General features: G+C 34.3%; 1 protein-coding gene across 6 annotated transcripts in view; it reads left to right on the forward strand.

Moving 5' to 3' along the window:
• The window catches only part of TRAPPC8 (trafficking protein particle complex subunit 8), a 90,850-nt gene that overhangs the window by 39,818 nt on the left and 28,492 nt on the right, over nt 1–22,540 (forward strand). For all 6 annotated transcript variants that reach the window (XM_067699390.1, XM_067699396.1, XM_067699393.1 and 3 more), the window contains 9 exons: nt 409–540; nt 4,095–4,319; nt 5,544–5,652; nt 7,071–7,265; nt 8,365–8,492; nt 11,643–11,717; nt 12,248–12,374; nt 14,528–14,682; nt 20,751–21,193. In XM_067699390.1, the coding sequence (XP_067555491.1) occupies nt 409–540; nt 4,095–4,319; nt 5,544–5,652; nt 7,071–7,265; nt 8,365–8,492; nt 11,643–11,717; nt 12,248–12,374; nt 14,528–14,682; nt 20,751–21,193 (1,589 nt within the window). The remainder of the gene's footprint in view (nt 1–408; nt 541–4,094; nt 4,320–5,543; nt 5,653–7,070; nt 7,266–8,364; nt 8,493–11,642; nt 11,718–12,247; nt 12,375–14,527; nt 14,683–20,750; nt 21,194–22,540) is intronic.

A 22,540-nucleotide genomic window follows, 5' to 3' on the forward strand; every position in this document is an offset into this window, starting at 1 on the left:
TAGATTAGTGTGAATCTATTTTTTTCTGTACTCCATTTTCTGGTTTATCTTTAAATCAGTATATGTGAATTAAATTCCCAGTTTATATTCTTTTTTGCCATTTGAAAAGAGATTGCATTTCTTCACAGATTTATTACATGGGGCATATCATAACCAGACATTTGGCTCTATGAAAAGCAAAAGAAAATATTTCATGATAGAGACTTTTTTGGACTTTTTTAAAATTTGCCTTATTGGAAGAAAGAATCATCAAGACTGGATTGTCTCTTGATCACTGCCCTCAGATACTCCTAAGTTAAATATTGCATATGCTATATATTATTTTAAGAAAGTAAATGTTTTTTCACTAATTACTTCTTTACTTTTAATTTTGTGACGTTAACCTTCTTTTTCTTTAACATTCAATAGGATTCTGATCTTCGAAGTGCACTTCTTTTGGAACAGGCGGCACATTGCTTTATAAACATGAAGAGTCCCATGGTTAGAAAATACGCGTTTCATATGATACTGGCAGGCCACCGGTTTAGTAAAGCAGGGCAGGTGAGTGCATTTGCTTTAAAAAGAAAATTATTTATTTATTTTAATTTTTATTTGTTATAATTTGTTTATAGAGGTATGTTATTTGTCAATTTTTTGATTTAAAGTTCTAAAGATGGAATTAAATTTTGTTCTGAGGTAATGTGTTATATTGATAAGGACATGAGATTTGGATTTAGACAAATCTGAGTTTAAATCTTGATCTACTCACAACTTGACTTTTTAAAGTTATGTCTTTGAGCCTCCCTTTTTTTTTTTTAATTTATAAAATTTGTAATTTTGCCCCAATTTTTGTGAGGTTAAACTAAATCATATATGTGAAGGCCAGATATACTGCACTTAAGTAATTTTAATTCTTCTTAAAGGTGATTAAACCCTCCCTATTTCAACTCTGGTCTTCTATTTTCTCTCAGAATGTCTCTTAATGGTATTTACTAAATATTTAATGGGTAGAAATCTTCTGTCTCTTGTCCCTGGGAGCAGTTGGGTTGGAAAAGATCTTTATTAATTTAGAGAGATTCTCTGGCCCCAGTTGTCCTTTTAAGCGTTAGCTGGAGGGACCTTTTTAGAGGCAGTTACCACTTTCTAGAGTGGTAACAGCAGTTGAGATATGGTGGTTTACTGTAAATATAGATAGAAGTGTGGGTTGAGTAATCATCTCTGTATTCCAGGGACTTTGCTAGGAGCTGAGCTTACACCCGTAAAACTAACATGTCTTGTCTCTTAAGGAATTTTTTAATCTAGTCAGGGAGTGTGAGGATTTTTTTGAATTTAGTTAATAAGAATTTTTATGAACATACATTTTTCAAAGTCTGCGATAACCAGAACATGCCAGTGTTGTAAATTACATGTTATTTCAAAGATACAAAGAAATAAAGATGTTCTAAAATTATTCTCAATTTCATGTAAGAATGCCGTGATTTTTAAAAACCAACTTTTCAAAATTTGGGTTCCTCCCTCTATTTTTGGAAACTGGCAAGTTAGAAAATATGTGACCTTGCTTTATATTAAATACAAAACTGTAAAAAATTTATAAAATTAAAGTCTTTATAATAATTTGATGTACTTCATGTATTAGAATTTCTCAGGCTCTGAAGTGGGGGTAAAAAAGCTCTGATTTTTCACAGCTTTTTTCCATAGTAAGTATAAAATGCATCTGAAACGTGCTATTCCATTGTTTATCTTTGCTTAAAAAGTGTTATTCAAAAATCTACAAAATGTGTTAAGCATGTGGTTTCCTTTCCTTAGAAGAATAATTATATGCCCCATTAGGAATGATTGTGTCTCTTATTAAAAGTAAGTTATCCTTTTTCCACATCTTTGTCCACTTTTGTGAATGGTTTCATTTGTGGTTATGATGTCATTGGATCTTGTATTTACCTTCTAAAAGTACAGGGCATATTGTTTCTAGGAAATGCATAGCAAGTTAAAAATGACTACATTGTGGTAGGTTGACATACATTTGCTATCTGGCCTAATAATCATCTTTAACTGTAGTTATCTCATGGAGTTAATGATTCCAAGGTAGGTTGCTGTTTTGTGACCACTCTGTATACCTTGAACCCAGGGAATTGCTTTCTCAAGTAGTAGAAACTTGAAAATATAACTGGTAATGAAGACCTATTGGAAAAGCAAATATATGTCCCTTTGAAGTTTGTCAAGAACAGTATCTTCCTTGGAAGATAGGGCACGCATAGGGCACGTAATTCTGACTGAGGCCAGGTTGTTTCTGAGAAGCACCAACTTTTTATAACATTTCCATTAAAAACAGGTGTGTGTATTGGGAAGGATGAGTGAGGAGCATAGAGGATATTATATATATATAGTAATGTCATTTCTCAGTCCTCTCTGTGAGTTCATGTTGAATTACTTGTCCCCAGAAATTTTTTATAATTCAATTTTTTCATTAAGAATATGAACACGTATAAGGTATTTAAAGTTAGAGAACTGACATTATAAGAGACTTTTACAGTTAAAAAAAAAAAATTAAGAAAGTGCTGGAGAAGGTGTTTGTGCCCAGAATACCCTGGACAATCTTTCTATTTTTTACTTCAAAAGGCAGACTTTAAATCCTTGTTACCTCTTAAATCTCTTTAGATGCTTTTTCAAGAGATCCTAAAAAATGCACTTGAACGTGACACTTCTAGACACCTTTGTTTCTCTTTATCTCTCAGTTTGTAAGATTCAGTAACTGTGTTCCTTTACTAAATGCAGTACAGAGATTGGGTTTTTTGTTTTTTAAAGAAACATCACTTAAAAATTATTTTGAAATAATCTCAAACTTATAAAAAGTTACAAGCACAGTTCAGAAACTTTTGTTTACTTGAGCCATTTGAGAGTTGTGTGCCTGGTGCCCCAGTACCCCCCAGTACTTTAGGACATATTTCCTGTTTCTTAGAAACAAATTTTTTTCTCCTGTATTACCATAAAACAACAATGAAAATCAAGAACTTAGTACTAATACAGTACTACTATCTAATCCTTAGATGCCATTCAGGTTTTGATAGTTGCCCCCTAAATGTCCTTTATAGTGAAGGATCCTGTTCAGAAAGATACTTTGACATTTATGATATTGACACTTTTAACGATTATAGGCCTGTTATTTTGTAGAATGTCCCTCAGTTTAGGCTTATCTGATGTTTCCTCATCCTGAGATTCAAATCGGGTATCTTTGTAAGGATATCACAAAAGAGAGACTGTTCCTATTGCATGCTATGAAGTGGCAGATGATTTTGATTTGCTTTCCTTATCTCTTTTCAAGAAAACATTTCCTAAAACAATGAACAATTCTGGTTAAACATGGTACAGAATTTGTAAATCTGCCCTGGAGAGGGGAGTGGTTACAAGAATTTAGTCTGAAGCAAAAGGTTAGGTGGAGAGAAGCCTTTTTCTTGGTACCAAATCCCAGTTTTAGAATGGAGCTTGTCTGAGTTCAGAGGGTGGCAGTGATATATAATTAAAGCCAAATATCTGCTCATGGGTGTGGCAGGATGCAGCGGTGGGCAGAAGAAAAGGATGCCAAACTCTATCACTACCAAACAAACAAGACCAATAAATATAAGTACATACTTATACCATATACTCATATATGCAGTATTAGAATGCACATTACTGTTCAGCCCAGTGCGGTGGTATAGAGAGCTGACCATAACAAAATTTAGACTTTACAAGATAGTTCTCAGCTAGAAGCTAACGACGGCAAGTCTCTAACTGATCCATGACTCCATGTGCTACTGCTCTGGAAACTCCCAGATGGTTTTTCATGAAGTCATTATTAGCCCTGACTTCTTAGACTTCTTGCCCTTGGACAGAGCAGTTACTTGTTTGCTTCAGGACCACTTGGTTTTTAGCAGTAATTACAAAGGGGTTTTCATAAATGTTAGTTTCATTTTCCTCATCATCCCAGTGTCTATTAGAGGAAGAACTAATTACCAGTTACTTGATTTCGTGTGTGTGTGTGTGTGTGTGTGTGTGTGTGTGTGTGTGTGTGTGTGTTATTTTTTCCAGTCCAAGAGAAATTTGGATTGTAATACTTTGTTTTGTATATTTTCTTACAGAAGAAACATGCTTTACGCTGCTATTGTCAAGCCATGCAAGTTTACAAAGGAAAAGGCTGGTCTCTTGCAGAGGATCACATTAACTTCACCATTGGACGTCAGTCCTATACTCTTAGGCAACTGGACAATGCTGTGTCTGCTTTTAGGCATATTTTAATCAATGAAAGTAAACAATCTGCTGCTCAACAAGGGGCCTTCCTCAGAGAATATCTTTATGTTTACAAGGTGAACACTTATTTTCAAGAGTGTATATTAAAATTATATTTGTCATTATTTTCAGCAAAAAGCACATTCAGTACTAGCTAGTAGGAGTCTTATAAGTGTTTTTATTAGAATATATGCAATTATCTGTCTTAATATGGCAGGCTAGGCTTTTTGGTCATAGATCTGAGTTGTGCTGCCTTTCCACAGTTCTCATAAAAGAGAATTTTAATATTCCAGTAAACATTTGTATCTGTACTTGGAATCTTTAAAAAAAAGATGCCATGAGCTTTCTGGACTGTTTCTTCAATATGTATTTTTGAATTATAACTGGTTTTACAGTATATTGGGTTATCTCCCCATTTGGAAAGTACATTCCTCTCTTTTTCCTATGAAAGATAAGGAGATACGGATCTGTGGGAGGTAGATTAATTTGATGTAATGCAGTAGAATTAATAGGAAGAAAAAATATTTCACTGAGACAGGAGGATAGTAACTTTAAAGCATTGTTTTGTGGAGAAATGGAAAGTTGTAATTTTTTCCTCAGGGTCCATGAATAGTAAATATTTTATCTGTCCTGCAAAATATAATTACCCTTTTATACTTTATTAATTTGCAATCATATGGGTAAGAATTTTGGCAGAGAGGATGCTATAATGAGTCCAGGTAAAAAACATACAAAAATAAAGATGTGTTACATATATACAATGGAATATTACTCAGCCATAAAAAGGAATGAAATTGGGTCATTTATAGAGACGTGGATGGATCTAGAGAGTGTCATACAGAGTGAAGTTAAGTCAGAAAGAGAAAAACAAATACTGTATATTAATGCATATATGTGGAACCTAGAAAAATGGTACAGATGAACCAGTTTGCAGGGCAGAAATAGAGACACAGATGTAGAGAACAAATGTATGGACACCAAGGGGGGAAGCGGTGGGGTGGGGGAGGGGTGGTGGTGTGATTAAAAATAAAAATAATAATAATAATATTTGGAGGTATAACATCCAGAGAGAACTAACTAGCGGAGTAACCTTAGGGAGATTCTCCTGGACCACAATCAATGATATCTAAAGTTCTTCCCAGTTATAAAATTTTATGACTCTAAAATATTAAGTAAAACTAGTAATTAATATTCTTGTTTAACATGTTTTTAATATCTTGTGTATTAAAAAATGAGGAAGCACATTTTGAAGATAACGAAGTTTTCTCAAAAATTGTTCTTTTCTTTGGTATTTTTCCTAGAATGTAAGTCAGCTATCACCAGATGGTCCTTTACCGCAGCTTCCTTTACCATATATTAACAGTTCAGGAACACGGGTTTTCTTTGGCCATGACAGACGACCAGCAGATGGTTAGTAAAGTTTAATTTGGCTTTGTTACCTCTTGACTTTTTTTGTTTAAGTTTTTTCATCTTTTTCCATTTAAAAAATAATGTGTAGTTGTTAAAGAATATTTGAAAATAAACAGCAATACCATATCATCTGTTACCCTGCTACCTGAGCTACTACTTTGGGGTTTTCCTTCCAGCTTTAAAAACTAAAAACAATAACAACAAAATAGCCGTACTTATAATGATTTTTCTTATATAATATAAAGAATTCTCATGTTATTACATAATCTTGATAAACATTTTTAATGGCTGTAAAATATTCCATTCAGTGCATATAAAGTATTGTAACATTTGCTTGTTTTATAGTTTCCATCTTTTTGCTTATATAAAATCTAAGTTGTAATAGACATTTTTGTGGATAAAACTTGTCTTAACATTTTATTATGGAAAATTTCAAATGTATACAGATGCAGTGAACAGTTGCCAATATTATGCTGTTCTTATTGTAAGACTTTTTTAAAACATAGGATTATTTCCTTAGCGTTGAGCTGTAGAATGGCAGTCCTGGGCCAAAAGTATAAATATATCAGGGGTCTTCATGCATGTTAAAGTAAACTTTGTAATTTTAAGCCTTCTTAATTGGAGCTTAATATGTTTCTTTTTAAGAGCTAATTTAGTAATTTATTTAAAAATATTTATCAGGATGCTTATAGCAGCATTGTTTTTAGTAGCAAGAAAAGTAAAACAGCAGGGAATGAATTGATAAATTTTGGTACATTCATATAATGGTTTCATGGATAATACCCCCAGCATAAAGCTGAGTGAAAAAAGTTGCAGAATGATGGCTGAAATGTAATTCCATGTATATAAATTTCAAAAATATAAACCAACTCTATGAATTGTTTATGTATACACTCATTTGGTAAGATAAAAAAAATAAAAAATATGAGTGTGAATGTTATGCTTCAGAGTAGCTCTGGGAAGAAGTGGTACCAGTGGAGGAGATGAAGGAGAGTGACAGGATTGGGGAGGGTGACATAGAGGACATCAACTCTATCTCTAACATTTATTTTATTTTTAAATAAAATTTGGGATCATATAACAAAGTTAACATTTGTTAAATTTTGATATACAAGTATTTGTTATATTATTCTCCATGCTTTGTTCGTATGTTTGAAATATTTCATATAAAATTGTAGACAACTAGGAAGATGTATTCTTTCAGAGTCAGAAGGAAAAAAGCATCAATATTATAAGTTAAGTTCCAGTCAGGCTAGAATTAGTAAGAGGTTATTTTTCTCTCAGATAATTGGAAATAGGCAAGAATGGTATATGTGTTTATTTGGATACTTTAGACCTTTATTTTAAATATATTTCATTTGAGGGCAGGTGTTAATAAATATGCGTATTTAATAGTGACACTTTTCTTTTTTTTTAAGGTGAAAAGCAAGCAGCTACTCATGTAAGTCTTGATCAAGAATATGACTCTGAATCCTCTCAGCAGTGGCGAGAACTTGAGGAACACGTTGTGGCTGTGGTCAACAGAGGAGTACTTCCATCCAACTTCCACCCCACAGAGTACTGTTTGAACAGTTACTCAGATAACTCAAGATTTCCGCTCACAGTTGTAGAAGGTGATATACTTGAATTTCTTTTTAAAAAATATTTATTTATTTAATTATTTATTTTTATTTATTTATTTTGGCTGTGCTGGGTCTTAGTTGTGGCACACAGGATCTTTAGTTGCAGCATGCGGGATCTTCTTAGTTGTAGCATGCGGACTTCTTAGTTGTGGCATGCATGCGGGATCTAGTTCCCCAACCAGGGATCCAACCTGGACCCCCTGCATTGGGAGCGTGGAGTCTTACCCACTGGACAACCAGGGAAGTCCCTTGAATTTCTATTCATGTTTTTTTTTTCCCCCTGACATCTTTATTGGAGTATAAATGCTTTACAATGTTGTGTTAGTTTCTGCTGTACAACAACGTGAATCAGCTTTTATTTTGTTTACAGTGTATTCAGGATAATGTGGGTTTTTTTGGTTTTTTTCTTTTAATTTAATTAATTAATTTATTTATTTGGGCTGTGTCGGGTCTTTGTTGCCACACGTGGGCTTTCTCTAATTGTGGCGAGCAGGAGCTACTCTTCATTGCCGTGCGTGAGCTTCTCACTGCGGTGGCTTCTCTTGTTGCGGAGCACGGGCTCTAGGCACACGGGCTTCAGTAGCTGTGGTACGTGGGCTCAGTAGTTGTGGGTCGCGGGCTCTAGAGCACAGGCTTAGTAGTTGTGGCGCACGGGCTTAGTTGCTCCGTGGCATGTAGGATCTTCCCGGACCAGGGCTCGAACCTGTGTCACCTGCATTGGTGCACCACCAGGGAAGCCCTCAAGATAATGTTCTGCATGCCAAATATGACTAGAAGTTGGGGATGCAAAAGTAAATTGAGTACTCATAATGTAGTGAGCTGCATTTATAAAACCATGCAGTGGGGGCTTTAATACAGGAATATGCAATGTGCTTTTGGAATATAGAAGACAGAATGACATTCTTTGGTACAGAGAAATTGGGGAAATCTTCTTTAGAAGGTAATTTAAACTGAATCCTGAATAAATGGACATTTACAAGGTGATAGGCAGAAATGCAGAGCTGTGAAAGCAAGGTGTGTTCAGAGAATTGAAGCATAGGGTGATGTATGGGGTTTATTCAAGTTATTAATTTAGGCCTTTCTTTTATAGAGCCAATAACAGTGGAAGTGGCTTTTAGAAACCCTTTGAAAGTTCCACTTTTGTTGACTGATTTGTCATTGCTCTGGAAGTTTCAACCTAAAGATGTCAGTGGAAAGGAAAATGAAGTTAAAGAACTAGTAAGTTGTTAAAAGGTATTTGTAATAAGCATGTTTCAGTAACAGTCTTAACAGATGCTGTAATAGCATTTCAACTTCTTCTGTTCAGTGAGCTGAAGTTACTCTTTTTTGTTTGTTTGTTTTGTTTTTTGTTTTTGCGGTACGCGGGCCTCTCACTGTTGCGGCCTCTCCTGTTGCGGAGCACAGGCTCCGGACGCGCAGGCTCAGCGGCCATGGCTCATGGGTCTAGCCGCTCCGCGGCATGTGGGATCTTCCCAGACCGGGGCACGAACCTGTGTCCCCTGCATCGGCAGGCAGACTCTCAACCACTGCGCCACCAGGGAAGCCCTGAAGTTACTCTTCTTTTATGCTTATTTTCTCTAGTTACAAAAAGTATGAGATATGCTTATTGAAAATTGAGAGTACAGAAGAAGATAAGGATAGAAGTAAAACTGTTTTGTCTTCTCAGCATTTATTTCTTCCAGTTTTATTGAGATATAACTGACATACAGCATTGTGTAAGTTTAAGGTGTACAGCATAATGATTTGACTTAACATACCTCAAGAAATGGTTATCTTAGTAAGTTTACTAGCATCCATCATCTTATATAGATACAAAATTAAAGAAATAGAAAAAAATATTTTTCCTTGTGATGAGAATGCTTAGGATTTTCTCTTAACTTTCTTATATAACGTACAACAGTGTTAGTTATATTTATTATGCTGTACATTACGTTTCTAGTATCTTATCTTACAACTGGAATTTTGTATCTTTTGACTTCTTTCATCCAGTTCCCCCTCTCCCCACTCCCTGCCTCTGATAACCACAAATCAGATCTCTTTTTCTATGAGTTTGTTCATTTGTTTTTTTGTTTTTGAGGTATAATTGACCTACAATGCTATGTTAGTTCCTGATACACAACATAGTGATTTGCTATTTCTGTACATTTTAAAATGATCACCATAGTAAGTCTAGTTGTCATCTGTCACCATACAAAGATGTTACAGAGTTATTGACTGTATTCCCCACATTGTACATTTCTTGTGACTCATTTACTTTGCAACTGGAAGTTTGTACCTCTTAATCTCCCTCACCTATTTCCTCCCACCCCACCCCCTGGCAATTACCAGTTTGTTCTCTGTATCTATGACTTTTTGTTTTGTTATGTTTGTTCATTTGTTTTGCTTCTTAGATATCATTGTCTTATCAGTATTTAGAAATAACTACTTTAACACTTTTGTATGCCTTTCTAATCATTTGCATTTGTATGTTTTTTCCTCATATGTGGGAGTCTCATTATGTATGTTGCTTTTTTAATTGTGTATTTATATGCATATTTTGGTATTAAATATATTAATATTTCATTTTTGTATAATATTCCATAACACGAATGGTCTGTAAGCTATTCTACTCTCTCCATTGGTAGTAGTTTTGGAAGTTTTCATTTGTTTACTATTATAATAATTCATTGGTGAAAATTTGAGTACATAGTTTCTTATCCTGATTACTTCTGTAGGAAAAATTCCTAGGCATGAAGTTAGAATATTTTAGGGAATAAATATTTTAATACTCTTGGTTTCCCAAAAGGTCATACCAACAAGCTTTGCACCAGCAGTATATGGGGTTGGGTATCTCATCTTTGCAAGATTAAGTATTCTTATTTATTTAAAAAAATCTCGATTTTATAGTTTAAGAAAAATGCTGTCTTACTATTTTATTTTCCATTTCATTGATTTCTAGTGAAGTTGAAGTTCTTGTTTTTGTATTTCTTCTCTTGTGAATTGTCATAACTTTCATTTACATTTATCTTTTTTCTTATGTATGTCTGTATAATTTCTTTATATATTTAAGATAGTTATTTTTGAGGCAGGAAATTTTGTTCCCCAGCTGATTGTAACAGAAATAACTTGGGCAAGTACATTTTTTTACTTAGTTATTTATTTGTTTATTCACCAATATCTATTATGTTACTTATACTTCTTTATACTACCTTGCTATATGCTTTAATAATGTGGTAAAAATTATTTTTAAATTGAGAAATATCCCAATATTTTGGTGCTGATTTATGAAGGGAGAACTTAAAAGAAGATGTCTGTTATACTAACTTTAAACTATTTCTCTTGAAGTGTTTTCATTTTTTTAAAGATTGCTTTATTAAGTCTTAAGTCTTGCTGCTTAAATTCATTGAAGACATTTTGTGATTATTTACACTTATTGTGAATAGTTTTGAAAGATTGAGGTTTCCCGGGCTCTATTCTGACTTGAATTTTAGCAACCTCAGTAATTTTTCTAATGTTTTTTGGATGCCTGGAATACAAATTAGAAGAGTATAAATTGTTCACTCTTGGAAAAGTTTTTTTAAAAGATCTATTAGTTTTTGATGTATGTTAGTCCATTCAAGATGTTAGGTTTTAAAGGAGGTTTATTAAAGTTAAGTGAAAATTGTCATTGTGTATAATGAAGTTGCACTTTTTTCTGTAAATTTCAAACTCTTTGGGTTTCTTCATGAGCTGCTACTGGTGATGGACTAAGATGCTGAACTGGAATTTAGGGAAATGAAATTTTTATTTCTTGTGTCAATTAACTAATTTCATGGTAAAAGTTAAACAGGGTTTATGAGGATTAAGTTTACCCCAGTGTGAGCCAACTTTAGCCCTGCTTTTGGAAGAGACAGGACTTTTTTGCTCTTCCGCACTGCCCTTATTGTCCACGAATCTTATGTATCCTACTTAAGCTGTTATTACTTTTTCCATGTGTAATTGGCCAATTTGGAAAAAGAGGCTGGTCGGAGTAAAAGAAGAAAAAATTTGCTCTTATTGCAAGATTAAATTAAATGGCCATCTTGGCCATTTTTTTTACGATGAGCAACTGAACTTGTATCTCTTGAGGTTTTATCTTCTTGGTGGCTGTGACTTTGAGTAGATCACTTATCTTCTGCAGTTGAATTGGACTGAATGAAATGAAAATAAAATAAATCAAGTGCCTACTACTGCATGACTTTACTGCCAGTGTGAAATCAAAGGACTTTGCATATTGCTTAGCACATGGTGAAAAGCTAATAAATGCTAACTATAACTATTGTTATTGTTCTTAAATATTGATACATAGAAATGTTAATAATCTGCTACTTTATTCCTTAGAATGTATATTTTACATAATTTACTTTTCAGGTAAAAGGTGAACCTGAAATGATTGGAACTGAAGTTGTTTCAGAATTCTTAATTAATAGTGAAGAATCTAAAGTGGTAATTGTTTCATTATTTTTCTGTCAAGTCTTTAAAAGTAAGATGAAAACAAATTTTAAAAATCCATTTATTCAGTTTGTTTTATATTCCAGTTTTCTTAAAAACTAAAATTTGGAATATTAGGAAAGTGGAATTGCACGGGGGGAGATTGGGAAAGTAGGTTTGCAGTGGTCTTTAGTTTGTTAATTTCCTAAGAAGCCTGGTGAAAAAAGTTTTTGCTTTCTTTTTGGGATGAGTATTGTAATTTCATATGATATTTGGTGACCAGAATATTTTGGCTTTTATTAAAAGTATTGATGAGGATCCAGGCCTATAACTTTTGAATTTAGAAAATTTCTTTTGAAGAAAATGCGTTCTAGTAAGAGAAATCAATTGATAGTTAAGTTTAGGTCATGAGTTTATATTGATATTAAATTATTGATATTATATTGATATTAAATATAAATTCTGCAACATTACAGAATTTAGGTATTGCACTATTTAAGAGACTATGAAAACAGATAATAAGAGTGACTTAAATATCTCCACAGGCAAGGCTAAAGCTCTTTCCCCATCACATAGGGGAGCTGCATATTCTGGGAGTTGTTTATAATCTTGGCACTATTCAGGGCTCCATGACAGTAGATGGCATTGGTGCTCTTCCTGGATGTCACACAGGTAAAGCTATAGAAACTAATAATTAAATCTCCATAGAATAAAATGAAAAATGAGGTATTTTAAAAATAAGTTTAATGTACATTTAATAAGGCATTTAATCAAATGAAAGAATGGATAATTTGGATTATTTTTAACTCTGCCATTGCTTCAAAAATAAAACAACTTTATTCCCTTCTGACGTATTTTTGATAATCCTTTGGTTCTACCCTATGTATTTTTCTTTTTTGTTATTGATCCAAATTTAGTAAATTCTAACTAAATATATTCTAACCATTGGTTGAGATATCTGCTGCCAGTACAAAAAAACATTGTCTTAATATATTCTATTTTTTGAATATGAAAACTAAAGACCAGTGTTTTCATATCATTGGATGTGAAACACCTTAAATTCTGTCACCTGTTTTGTAAAAAGAGTAGGATTTAGAGTTAAGCTGATATTCTTGGTGTCCCAGATGATAAGTTTTACAAAGTTTTGAAGAGTAAAACTACTAGATATATATGTTTAACATGGTTTGCCTTTTTTTTTGCCCTTTAATTTTCAGGGAACCCTTCTTATATTACCTTGTAATTGTTATTTGAGTTTAAGTTGACAAGATGCTAGAGAGAGAGTTTACTATAAAATCTGTCACTTCTATCTCTTAATTTTAGTAGTAAGTCTTTTTTTTTTTTTTGCGGTACGCGGGCCTCTCACTGCTGTGGCCTCTCCCGCTGCGGAGCACAGGCTCCGGACGCACAGGCCCAGCGGCCATGGCCCACGGGCCCAGCCGCTCCGTGGCACGTGAGATCCTCCCGGACCAGGGCACGAACCCGCGTCCCCCGCATCGGCAGGCGGACTCCCAACCACTGCGCCACCAGGGAAGCCCCTTATTATTTTTTTTAACAAATTATGGTCATTGGCAGACTTGAATTTAGCATTTACAAAAGCTGATTATATTGGGAAATCCTTTGGGAACACTTGGAAAATTTGTTGGTGCTTTTAACCTTCAGTTGGATATTTCTACTTGCCTGCATATCTAGGGTAATTCAATAAAACATTTTTTTAAAAAGTATACAGAAGTGGAATGAATCCGTAAGAATTCAAAAATTATAAGGAAAAAATTGATACTAAAGTTGAGTATGGTGTTTATGCATTTTAGTACTATTTGTGTAATTGACACTAAAGTTGAGTATGGCGTTTATGCATTTTAGTACTATATGTGTAATTCTTGTTGAAAAGCACCAGACAAGATTCTTTTATAAATAATCTTGCTAATTTTTGAATATTTTAAGTAAGTAAACTGAGTGTTAAAAACTTTTTGAAGCTTCTTTCCTTTCCCACTGTACCTACCTAGGATTTTAATCGAGTACCACAAAGTTACGGTTGTCAATAAATTATAGCTAATTGCTTCATTTAAGGTGCCGAATATATGCATTAATAAATATTTTATGACAGTGGGAGGAGAACCTGAATTAACTATTAAATTGCATCTTATAGCAGAATTTTTATGAAGTTTTAGTGTAGTTCTATTTACTATGTAAAATGCTAATAGGGATCTGGGTCAGATGAGGTATGGGAAATGCTACATTGTGTGTCTGGTCTGGGAGTATCACATTGATCTTCAGCACATTAAAGACTCTAAGTATTCCTGCAGGAAATAAAGTTGTACACCCTGGCTTTTTTCACACCTACATGCAATGTGTGGAAGCTTTTGAGGAAAATCTCACATGATTATTAAGTGAGTTTAATTTTGAGAAAGCTACCTATACTATCTTTAATTTTCTTTGTGCATTCTATTAAGAAGATGTAGTTATTTATAATCCAGAAATAATTCAAATTAGTATATATATACTGAATATGAGTAGCTGTTCTGTCAGATAGCTCTTTTTGGTTAATAGCCATTATGGTTAAATGTAGGTTTCAAAAACTTTCTATTTAGTAGTCCTTCTGTAAAGTAAGTAAATCCTAATAAAATGAGAAATTAAGCAGCATACAATAGGTGTTGTTAAGCATGGAAATAAAATGTGCTTAATTCTTTGATTAACCATGATAATTAGTAATTGTCTAGAATTTTTCTAGAAATAATCTGAAACATACAGTATTCATATATTCAAGCTAAATTGATGTCAGTTAACATACCAAATTATTTTAGGGCATTGATTGTTTTTTATTTCAGGAAAGCATTCCTTGAGTATGTCAGTCCGAGGGAGACAGGATTTAGAAATTCAAGGTCCTCGACTTAACAACACAAAAGAAGAGAAAACATCTATTAAATATGGTCCTGATCGACGTCTAGATCCCATAATCACTGAGGAAATGCCACTGTTGGAGGTATTTCACTTTTTAAAATTGCATACACTTAATAATTTATCTGTAAGGTGAGGATGATATTTTGGGTAGGTTAATTTTAGATTTTGGTATTATTGATAGATTGAAATGCACTTTTAAATTCTTGGGGACTTCCCTGGCGGTCCAGTGGTTGAGACTCTGCGCTTCCACTGTGGGGTTGTGGGGGGTGTGGGTTCGGTCCCTGGTCTGGGAGCTGGGATCCCGTGTGCTGTGTGGTGCAGCCAAAAAAAAGCTGATGCTGAACAGATGTAATTTACAAAGATAAGATAATCATGCAAATTAGCATTAAGTCACAGCCAGGTTGTAAGATACAATCCTCAAAATACTAATGGAAGTTGAGAAAAACCTTCTGAAAGAACACTTTGGTTGTTATTTAAATCAATGGCTCTTTCTGGGTAGGATATAAAAATAACAGGAGTTAATTCTTGTAAAAAATTTAAGCAATATAGATAATTTTTATATGAATAAAACCAATATTCCCTCCACTTTCTTTGTATCCCACCCTGTCATACTTTCATGCCATCTTTTAGTTGCAAAAGATAGAAACTGATGCTGGGTAGCATAACCCGCCTCCCCCCACCAATATTATTTAGTTTGAAGGATTTTGGAATATCTCATGGAAACTAAAGTATCACAGAACAGTAGGTCTCAAGGAAGAATAAGGACTCAGCAGCTCCAGGGAATTCGTAAAGCCTTTAGAAAGCATTACTTTTGATATGACTTCAGTCTTACAACTTCTGGTCTTTGTGCCACTTCATTACAAATCTAGGAAAGAACTATGGCCCACCTTGAGTCAGGTGTTTACCTGAAAGGCAGGCCAGTGGCACAGCCATGAAGTATAAGTGTGAACACTGGAAAGAGGGCTTTCCTCCTGCATCCTCATGTTTCCCTAGTAGGGGAGTTAGAAGCTTAGTCATTCACCTTCAGAAAGCGCCAGTGATTCCAAACAGATGTTTCTCTTTTCAGACCTTTCGTTTTACACTTATATATATTTTTAATAATCATACTGCACATTTTATCCTGTGACTTGCTTTTTGTCTTTAACAACAAAACTTGGTCTTTGTTCACAATCAGTAAAATTCTTTTTTAACAGCTAGATAAGGTGTTCCTTTATTCAGATACATTATAATGTACTTTAATCATTTATGTATTGATGGGTGTGGTTCTAGTTTTTCATCATTACTGACAGTTCTGCAGTAAACATTATTATTATATACATATTTTGTTCATGTTCTAGATTAGGCTTTTAGAAATGGAATTGTTGGGTCAATCATGCAATATACTATAAAATTACCTTCAGCAAGGCTGTAGGAATTGACACTTTTCCTTCAGAATGAGAGTGCCCGTTGCTTCATGTCTGTGCCATAATGGATACTATCAGGTTTTTTTTTTTTTTTAACTTCTGCAAATCAAAATGGCATTTCTTTGATAACTGATAGGTTAGTCAATCTTCATTTTTTTGGTCTGTATGATTTGTTTCTTCTGTAAGTCCATATGATACCCTTTAATTGGGTTACTTCCTTTTTCTCATCGGATGATTTTATGGGTACTAATCCTGTAGTGGTGGGGTAGGTAACATGCTCATGGAAACGGTGATGTGTGTGTGTTAAGGGAAAGGTATTGTTGAGCTGCATGTATTCTGCCCAGATTTTACACTTGCTTAATTATGTTGCATTTAAAGAGTTGTGTAGGGCAAATAAAAGACTCATTAAAGACTGATGGCAGTGCCAGTTTCTGGTTGATAAATATTTGCACATACTTTAACTTTGATTTGGTGTCTTTCATCACTTAAAGATTTTTAACTTCTATTAAATCATTCTTAACTGATAGTCCTTTACTTGGTTGCTTCTAAGTTTTATATTTACTTACAGAGACTTCCCTAGTCAAAACTTTTATAGTTTTATTGTTTAGTGTCTTTGCTTTGAAATCCAAGGGAATATACTCTCTGAATGTCAGGGGGTAGGGATCAAACTTTGTTTCTAGTCCCAATTACCATTAATTGAATATTGGCAACTTATTATGGCATCTTCCTAATGTACTGATATCCTGAAAGTATGTTATGCAGATGATACCTATTCTCCTTGACATTTCTTCTTCTGTTTTTGTGTCATTTCCATACTCTTGCTTTATCATCTTTTTTTAATTTGGCAAGCCGAGGCCTGCTCATAATAATTTTTTTCTTACACTTGTGCCACTTTTGTCCAAGTTTGTCAAGTTCCCACAATAATACAATAATGAAAATTGGCATTTTTATTACAATTGCATTGCTATAGCTAGGAGTTTTGAGACTGAAGATGAAATGAGTTGGGATCCAAATGTTATTTTAGGGCTATTCAATACCATTGTAGTTTAGAAGTTACTAACTAATAAACATTTTGCTTAGGATTGTATATGTAAGAATTTGCTAGAGCTTACTTGCAAAAGGGGAGATTCTGACCTCTCTGGTTTAAGTTTTGAGATAAATCAGTAGAGAATACCAAAATACTCAGTTTTTATAGATTCTCCTAGCTTATGGTTTTTATTATACCACATTAGTTAAATGTTCTTCAATTATTAAGACTGTTAAATGTGCCAATGGTTTTTAAGTGCAGTGCTTCTCAGGCACACATTGTTAAGGATAGAGCTTAGCTTTTCAGCTTCTGTCTAAGCCCATCTCTAATTATATGATCTTGGAAAGTTTCTTCACTTATAAAATGAGGGAAGTTGAACCAGTTGATGTTTGACTTTAAGTTCTGTTTAACTCAACAGTCTTTAAATTTACATTCATCTTGTTTCCGATATTGCTGGTTCTGTCCTTAACTTTGCCTCTTGCATACCATAGTGTTTTTGTTTTGTTTTTAAAATTTTATTGTTATAGATGCAGTTCTCCCTGAAGAGGGTGTTTTAGAGCAGAGGACCTCTTGTTCTACATAATACAGCAACTGGTGTTTGGTTGATTAAACAAAAAAGCTTGTAAAGTGAATAACCAAAAAAACCATAATAAATCCATACCCTAAACATTTTACCTTAATTGAAAACATACGAATATCCATTTATTTACTATTTTGGGGGTGTGTGTTTAGGTTAGAGACCTTTTCTATGAGTTCTTTGTGTTGGTATGGGTTTCCTAATATGAGTTTCATTTCATCTTTCATGCATTCTTCCACATCCATAAGTTGACATTTTAAGTGTCCAGTTTTGGTTTCTTCAGAGTGAGAAGCTAAAGGAAATTGTCAAGTAATCTAAGTACAGTATATGTCTAGATTTTATCTGCAGATAAAAGTTGTACTTTAAGGTATAAAAGAGGGTGGGTTTAGTAGAAAACCAAAAGCTACTAATGTTCAGTTGCATAAACATCACTTAGTATTTTCTATTGAAATACTAGAGAATTTGGTTAATCCAACAGACATGGTATGATGGAAGTCAGTTAAGAGACCTTATATTATACTTGGATGAACAGTAGTATACATTAATATTAGTAAAAATCATAGAATATTCCCATTCCTAATATCTTATGTCAGAAATATTTTGTAGAGTTTGAAGTGTTTAAGGGAGTAGTGAAAGAAGTAATCAATCTACAGCATCTGATGAGATAGTCTCTAACAGTATATATTTATCAAAACAAGATTGAGGATGAAAATTAGAGAAACTCATTGAGAAAATAAAGTGTCATGTGTTAACTCTAATGTGTATAGCATACTGAAAGCAAACAGTGAACTATGAGCTGTATCTACTTAGAAATATTTTGTATTTAAGTTCTGTTGGAGAAAAAATGGTATCATTCCAAAACTTTTTCTTCACTTACTAATTTTTAACATTTTGTTAGGATAAATTTTAACATAGAATAGCAGAAAGAAGAGCAGGCCCCTTCAGGTTCTCACTGCATAGGCAGTAAGTTGTGTACCTGTAGTTTATTCAACCAGACTTGTCTGTCACTTGTGTCCAATCACTTGCTGTTACAGATAAAACCACAATAAATAACCTTATGCATATCAGTTTTATACATTATGTATATGCATATCACACATATATCTTTAGGATAAATTAGTAGAAGTCACACTCCTGGTTCTTGGTCTTATTTTCCATTAAAATTTGAAGCTGTCCAAAACACCACCTGTTTAAAAGGACTTTTAGGGACTTCCCTGGTGGTCCAGTGGTTAAGAATCTGCCTTGCAGTGCAGGGGACGTGGGTTCAATCCCTGGTTGGGGAACTAAGATTCCCACATGCCATGGGGCAGCTAAACCCGCGCACCCCAACTACTGAGCCTGTGCGCCGCAGCCAAGAGTCCACATGCTGCAATGAAAAGATCCTGCGTGCCAAAATTAAGACCCAATCTAGCTGCCCGCCCCCCGCCCAAAAAATAAATAAAATAAAGGACTTTCAGCAACAGTGCATTTGAAGTAAAGGCTAGATACACTGGTTCTCCTTAGAGTCAACATAGTGTATTTAGTAAAACCTTTATTCTGAAGGTATATTACACAGTATCCTACAAGTGGTGTATCACTGGTCTTATTCCATCACCCTTCCCATTCTACCAGTGCTGTAGCCTTATTGATGGTATCTGGGTATCGGTGTGTGTTTTAGTGTGTCTTTACAGTACTCTGTTTCACTTGTTACTCATGCAGTTGTTTTTGATATAACAACTCAAAATTGATATTCCCTCACAAATTTTAGCTTATTTGACTAAGCTTATTTGATACTAGCTAATTAGTACATCATCAGTGTCTTCAGTATAATGCTATACTTGGTTTATTTTTTCCCATCTTCTTAATCTGTGTTTTGGATTTCTGCCTTAATCCCTTATTTTCTCATGTCCATTTTTAAAGCTTCTGATTTCCCCAAATTTTATCTGATTCCTTAAGAATATGGCCATAATGAAGTCCTATTCAAACTAAGATTAAAAGACAGATACTTCCACTGGACTTTGTTTTTTTTTTGTTTGTTTGTTTTTTTGCGGTACACGGGCCTCTCACTGATGTGGCCTCTCCCGTTGCGGAGCACAGGCTCCGGATGCGCAGGCTCAGCAGCTATGGCTCACGGGCCTAGCTGCTCCGCGGCATGTGGGATCTTCCCGGACCGGGGCACGAACCCGTGTCCCCTGCATCAGCAGGCGGACTCTCAACCACTGCACCACCAGGGAAGCCTCCACCGGACTTTCATAACTCCTTTGGGACAGCTAGCTGTAACTTTAATCCTCATACTGTTACCTTTATATTCTTCCTTTCTTAGATGCTGTCAGAGTACTTCTGACATTTATTCTTCTGGATCTTTTAAATGCAGATGACTTACTGGATGATTTTGTTAGCCCGTATTTCCATCTCTTATCTGAAATCCTGAGGCCAGGCATGTGTTGGAAGTCAATTTTTTTTTTTTTAATTTTTAGAAATTGTGCATATACATGTGTGTTTTTATCTAAAGCGTTATGTGACCCCTGTTGGGTTTGTGGCAGCACCTGGTAATCAAGCACATTAATGTGGCTTGAGTGAACCACATGAATATCACACTAAATGGAAAAGGCTATAAAGAACCTCCATTTGTCAGATCAGGTTTTGCTTCCACACAGCTTACTGAAAGCCTGAGGATATTTGAAGATACCGGCTTTTTAAATTATACATATGGAATCACGCATCTATATGCTTTTCCCTTTTAAGACTTATTGTGCCTCTTTTCATTTTAATGATGTATAAATAGATAGTTGAGCTACTTTTTAAGTTGACAATGTTAAGGGTTTTTCAGCTGATAATTGTTCATGTGACCATGCTAAATTACTTATAGCTTCTCTTGTCCATAATCTACACAGTTGTGAAAGTTTTGCCGGTGGCCCTGTAGTTATTGACACTGTACCTTTAATTCATAACTCTGAAATCTGCTACTGAGTAACACTGGTCTCTGTCTCATCCTCTTTTTTAAAATGGAGTTCTTAATACCACATACCCAGGGAGATATCAAAGAGAATTAATAAAATACTTGTAAACCTGTAGTAAAGAAATACAGCATCTTAAAGTGTTATTAATTAGAGGTTCAGAATTTTTAACAGACAATATAATAATATTTTTTCCCTCCAATGCAGGTGTTCTTTATACATTTTCCTACAGGGCTTCTCTGTGGAGAAATCCGAAAAGCATATGTAGAATTTGTCAATGTCAGCAAATGTCCTCTTACTGGATTGAAGGTTGTTTCTAAACGTCCAGAGTTCTTTACTTTTGGTGGTAACACAGCTGTTCTAACACCACTAAGTCCCTCAGCTTCTGAGAACTGTAGTGCTTACAAGACTGTTGTGACAGATTCTACCTCTGTGTGTACAGCACTCATATCATCAGCTTCTTCTGTAGACTTTGGCATTGGCATAGGAAGTCAGCCAGAGGTGATTCCTGTTCCCCTTCCTGACACTGTTCTTCTACCTGGAGCTTCAGTTCAGCTACCAATGTGGTTACGTGGGCCAGATGAAGAAGGTGTCCATGAAATTAACTTTTTGTTTTACTATGAAAGTGTTAAAAAGCAGCCTAAAATACGGTGAGTATTATAAAACTTTTTAGGTTTAACCTCTGCGTCTAATATATATAGATATACATACACCCATTCAAATAAACATTTTGATATTTGTTAACATATGTCATAGTTTACTAAGAAATTACTCCCTTCCAAATTATGCATGAAGTTTGTATCTGAGGTTGTCCCTAATCTAATTGTAAGTTCTAAGCAGCCAAAAGTGGAAAAAATTAAGCTACATTAATCTTTTTCATGCTTCTTTCTATAAACTTCATGATTCTTCGATACAACTAAGTACTATGGCCAACGTTATCACATAATAATGAAATTCACAGGTATCATGTATTAAAACAGGGTGTCATTTGTATATGAAGACAACTTGCCTACAGTCATCCTTTTTAAAGAAGATTACTCTGTTTTCCTTTTCCTTTTCCCTAGTGCCCTCCCCTGCCTCCCAAAATGTATGTATTTGCAGAGCACATGATTTAGGTGGTGTTATGGGCATCACTGAAGAAATCAAACCTAGCTGGCTTATACAAGGATCTGTAGCCTATAGCGCAATAGAGTATTTTATGATAATGCCATTGGCATTTTTACAAAATTAACCGGGAATAATTGTGCTACATTTTAAAATTTAATAAAATATCTTGTAAGGCTTACTATGAGAACCAAAAGATATAATATTTGTAAGGACAGGTACATTTTAGGTCCTCGGTAAATGTTAATTCCCCTTAAGAAGATGATAGAGAGTTCTCTGGCCAAAGCAATCCATTAAGACTTTGTAGAATGTAGTAGTGGTAAAATGAGCTTCCAAAGAAAGTAAAGATTTCAGAATTTGGATCAAAGGGGATAGGCAAGAGAGTAGTGGGTATTCCCGGAAGTAACTGTATATATGAATGAAAATTTCCAACTTGGGAAATATGAACTGCATATAGTTAGTTTGGCTACAGTATAAAATGTATAAAGGGGGAATAAAGGTGGAATTGTAAAGCTCTATTGTGGAGAGCCTTAAATGCCAGGTGAAAGTTTGGCATTTACTTGGTAGGCATTCAGTCATTAACTTTGGAACTACTATCAGAAGAGGTATAATCAAGACATGACTATATGATGATTATTTTCATGTACTATACTGTGGCTGAGTTTGATGAGCAGGGAAAAAAGGAGACTAATAGTTTTCTTCCAAACTGAGAATAAAGAATTGAACTAATGTTAGGCTAACTAGATAATTTTACCTTATTGTATCTGTCTTGGTTTTTTTAGAGTATAAATTGTCCTGAGGGTGAATAGGTTTTAAAAAGCTTTATTTGGAATTAGAGAATCATAACATTGGGAGAGAGTCTTAGATTAAATTTGTGATTTTTACTTCTTTAG

Source organism: Pseudorca crassidens, chromosome 12 (assembly GCF_039906515.1).
Source record: "Pseudorca crassidens isolate mPseCra1 chromosome 12, mPseCra1.hap1, whole genome shotgun sequence".
In the NCBI taxonomy this organism is placed as follows: Eukaryota; Metazoa; Chordata; class Mammalia; order Artiodactyla; family Delphinidae; genus Pseudorca; species Pseudorca crassidens.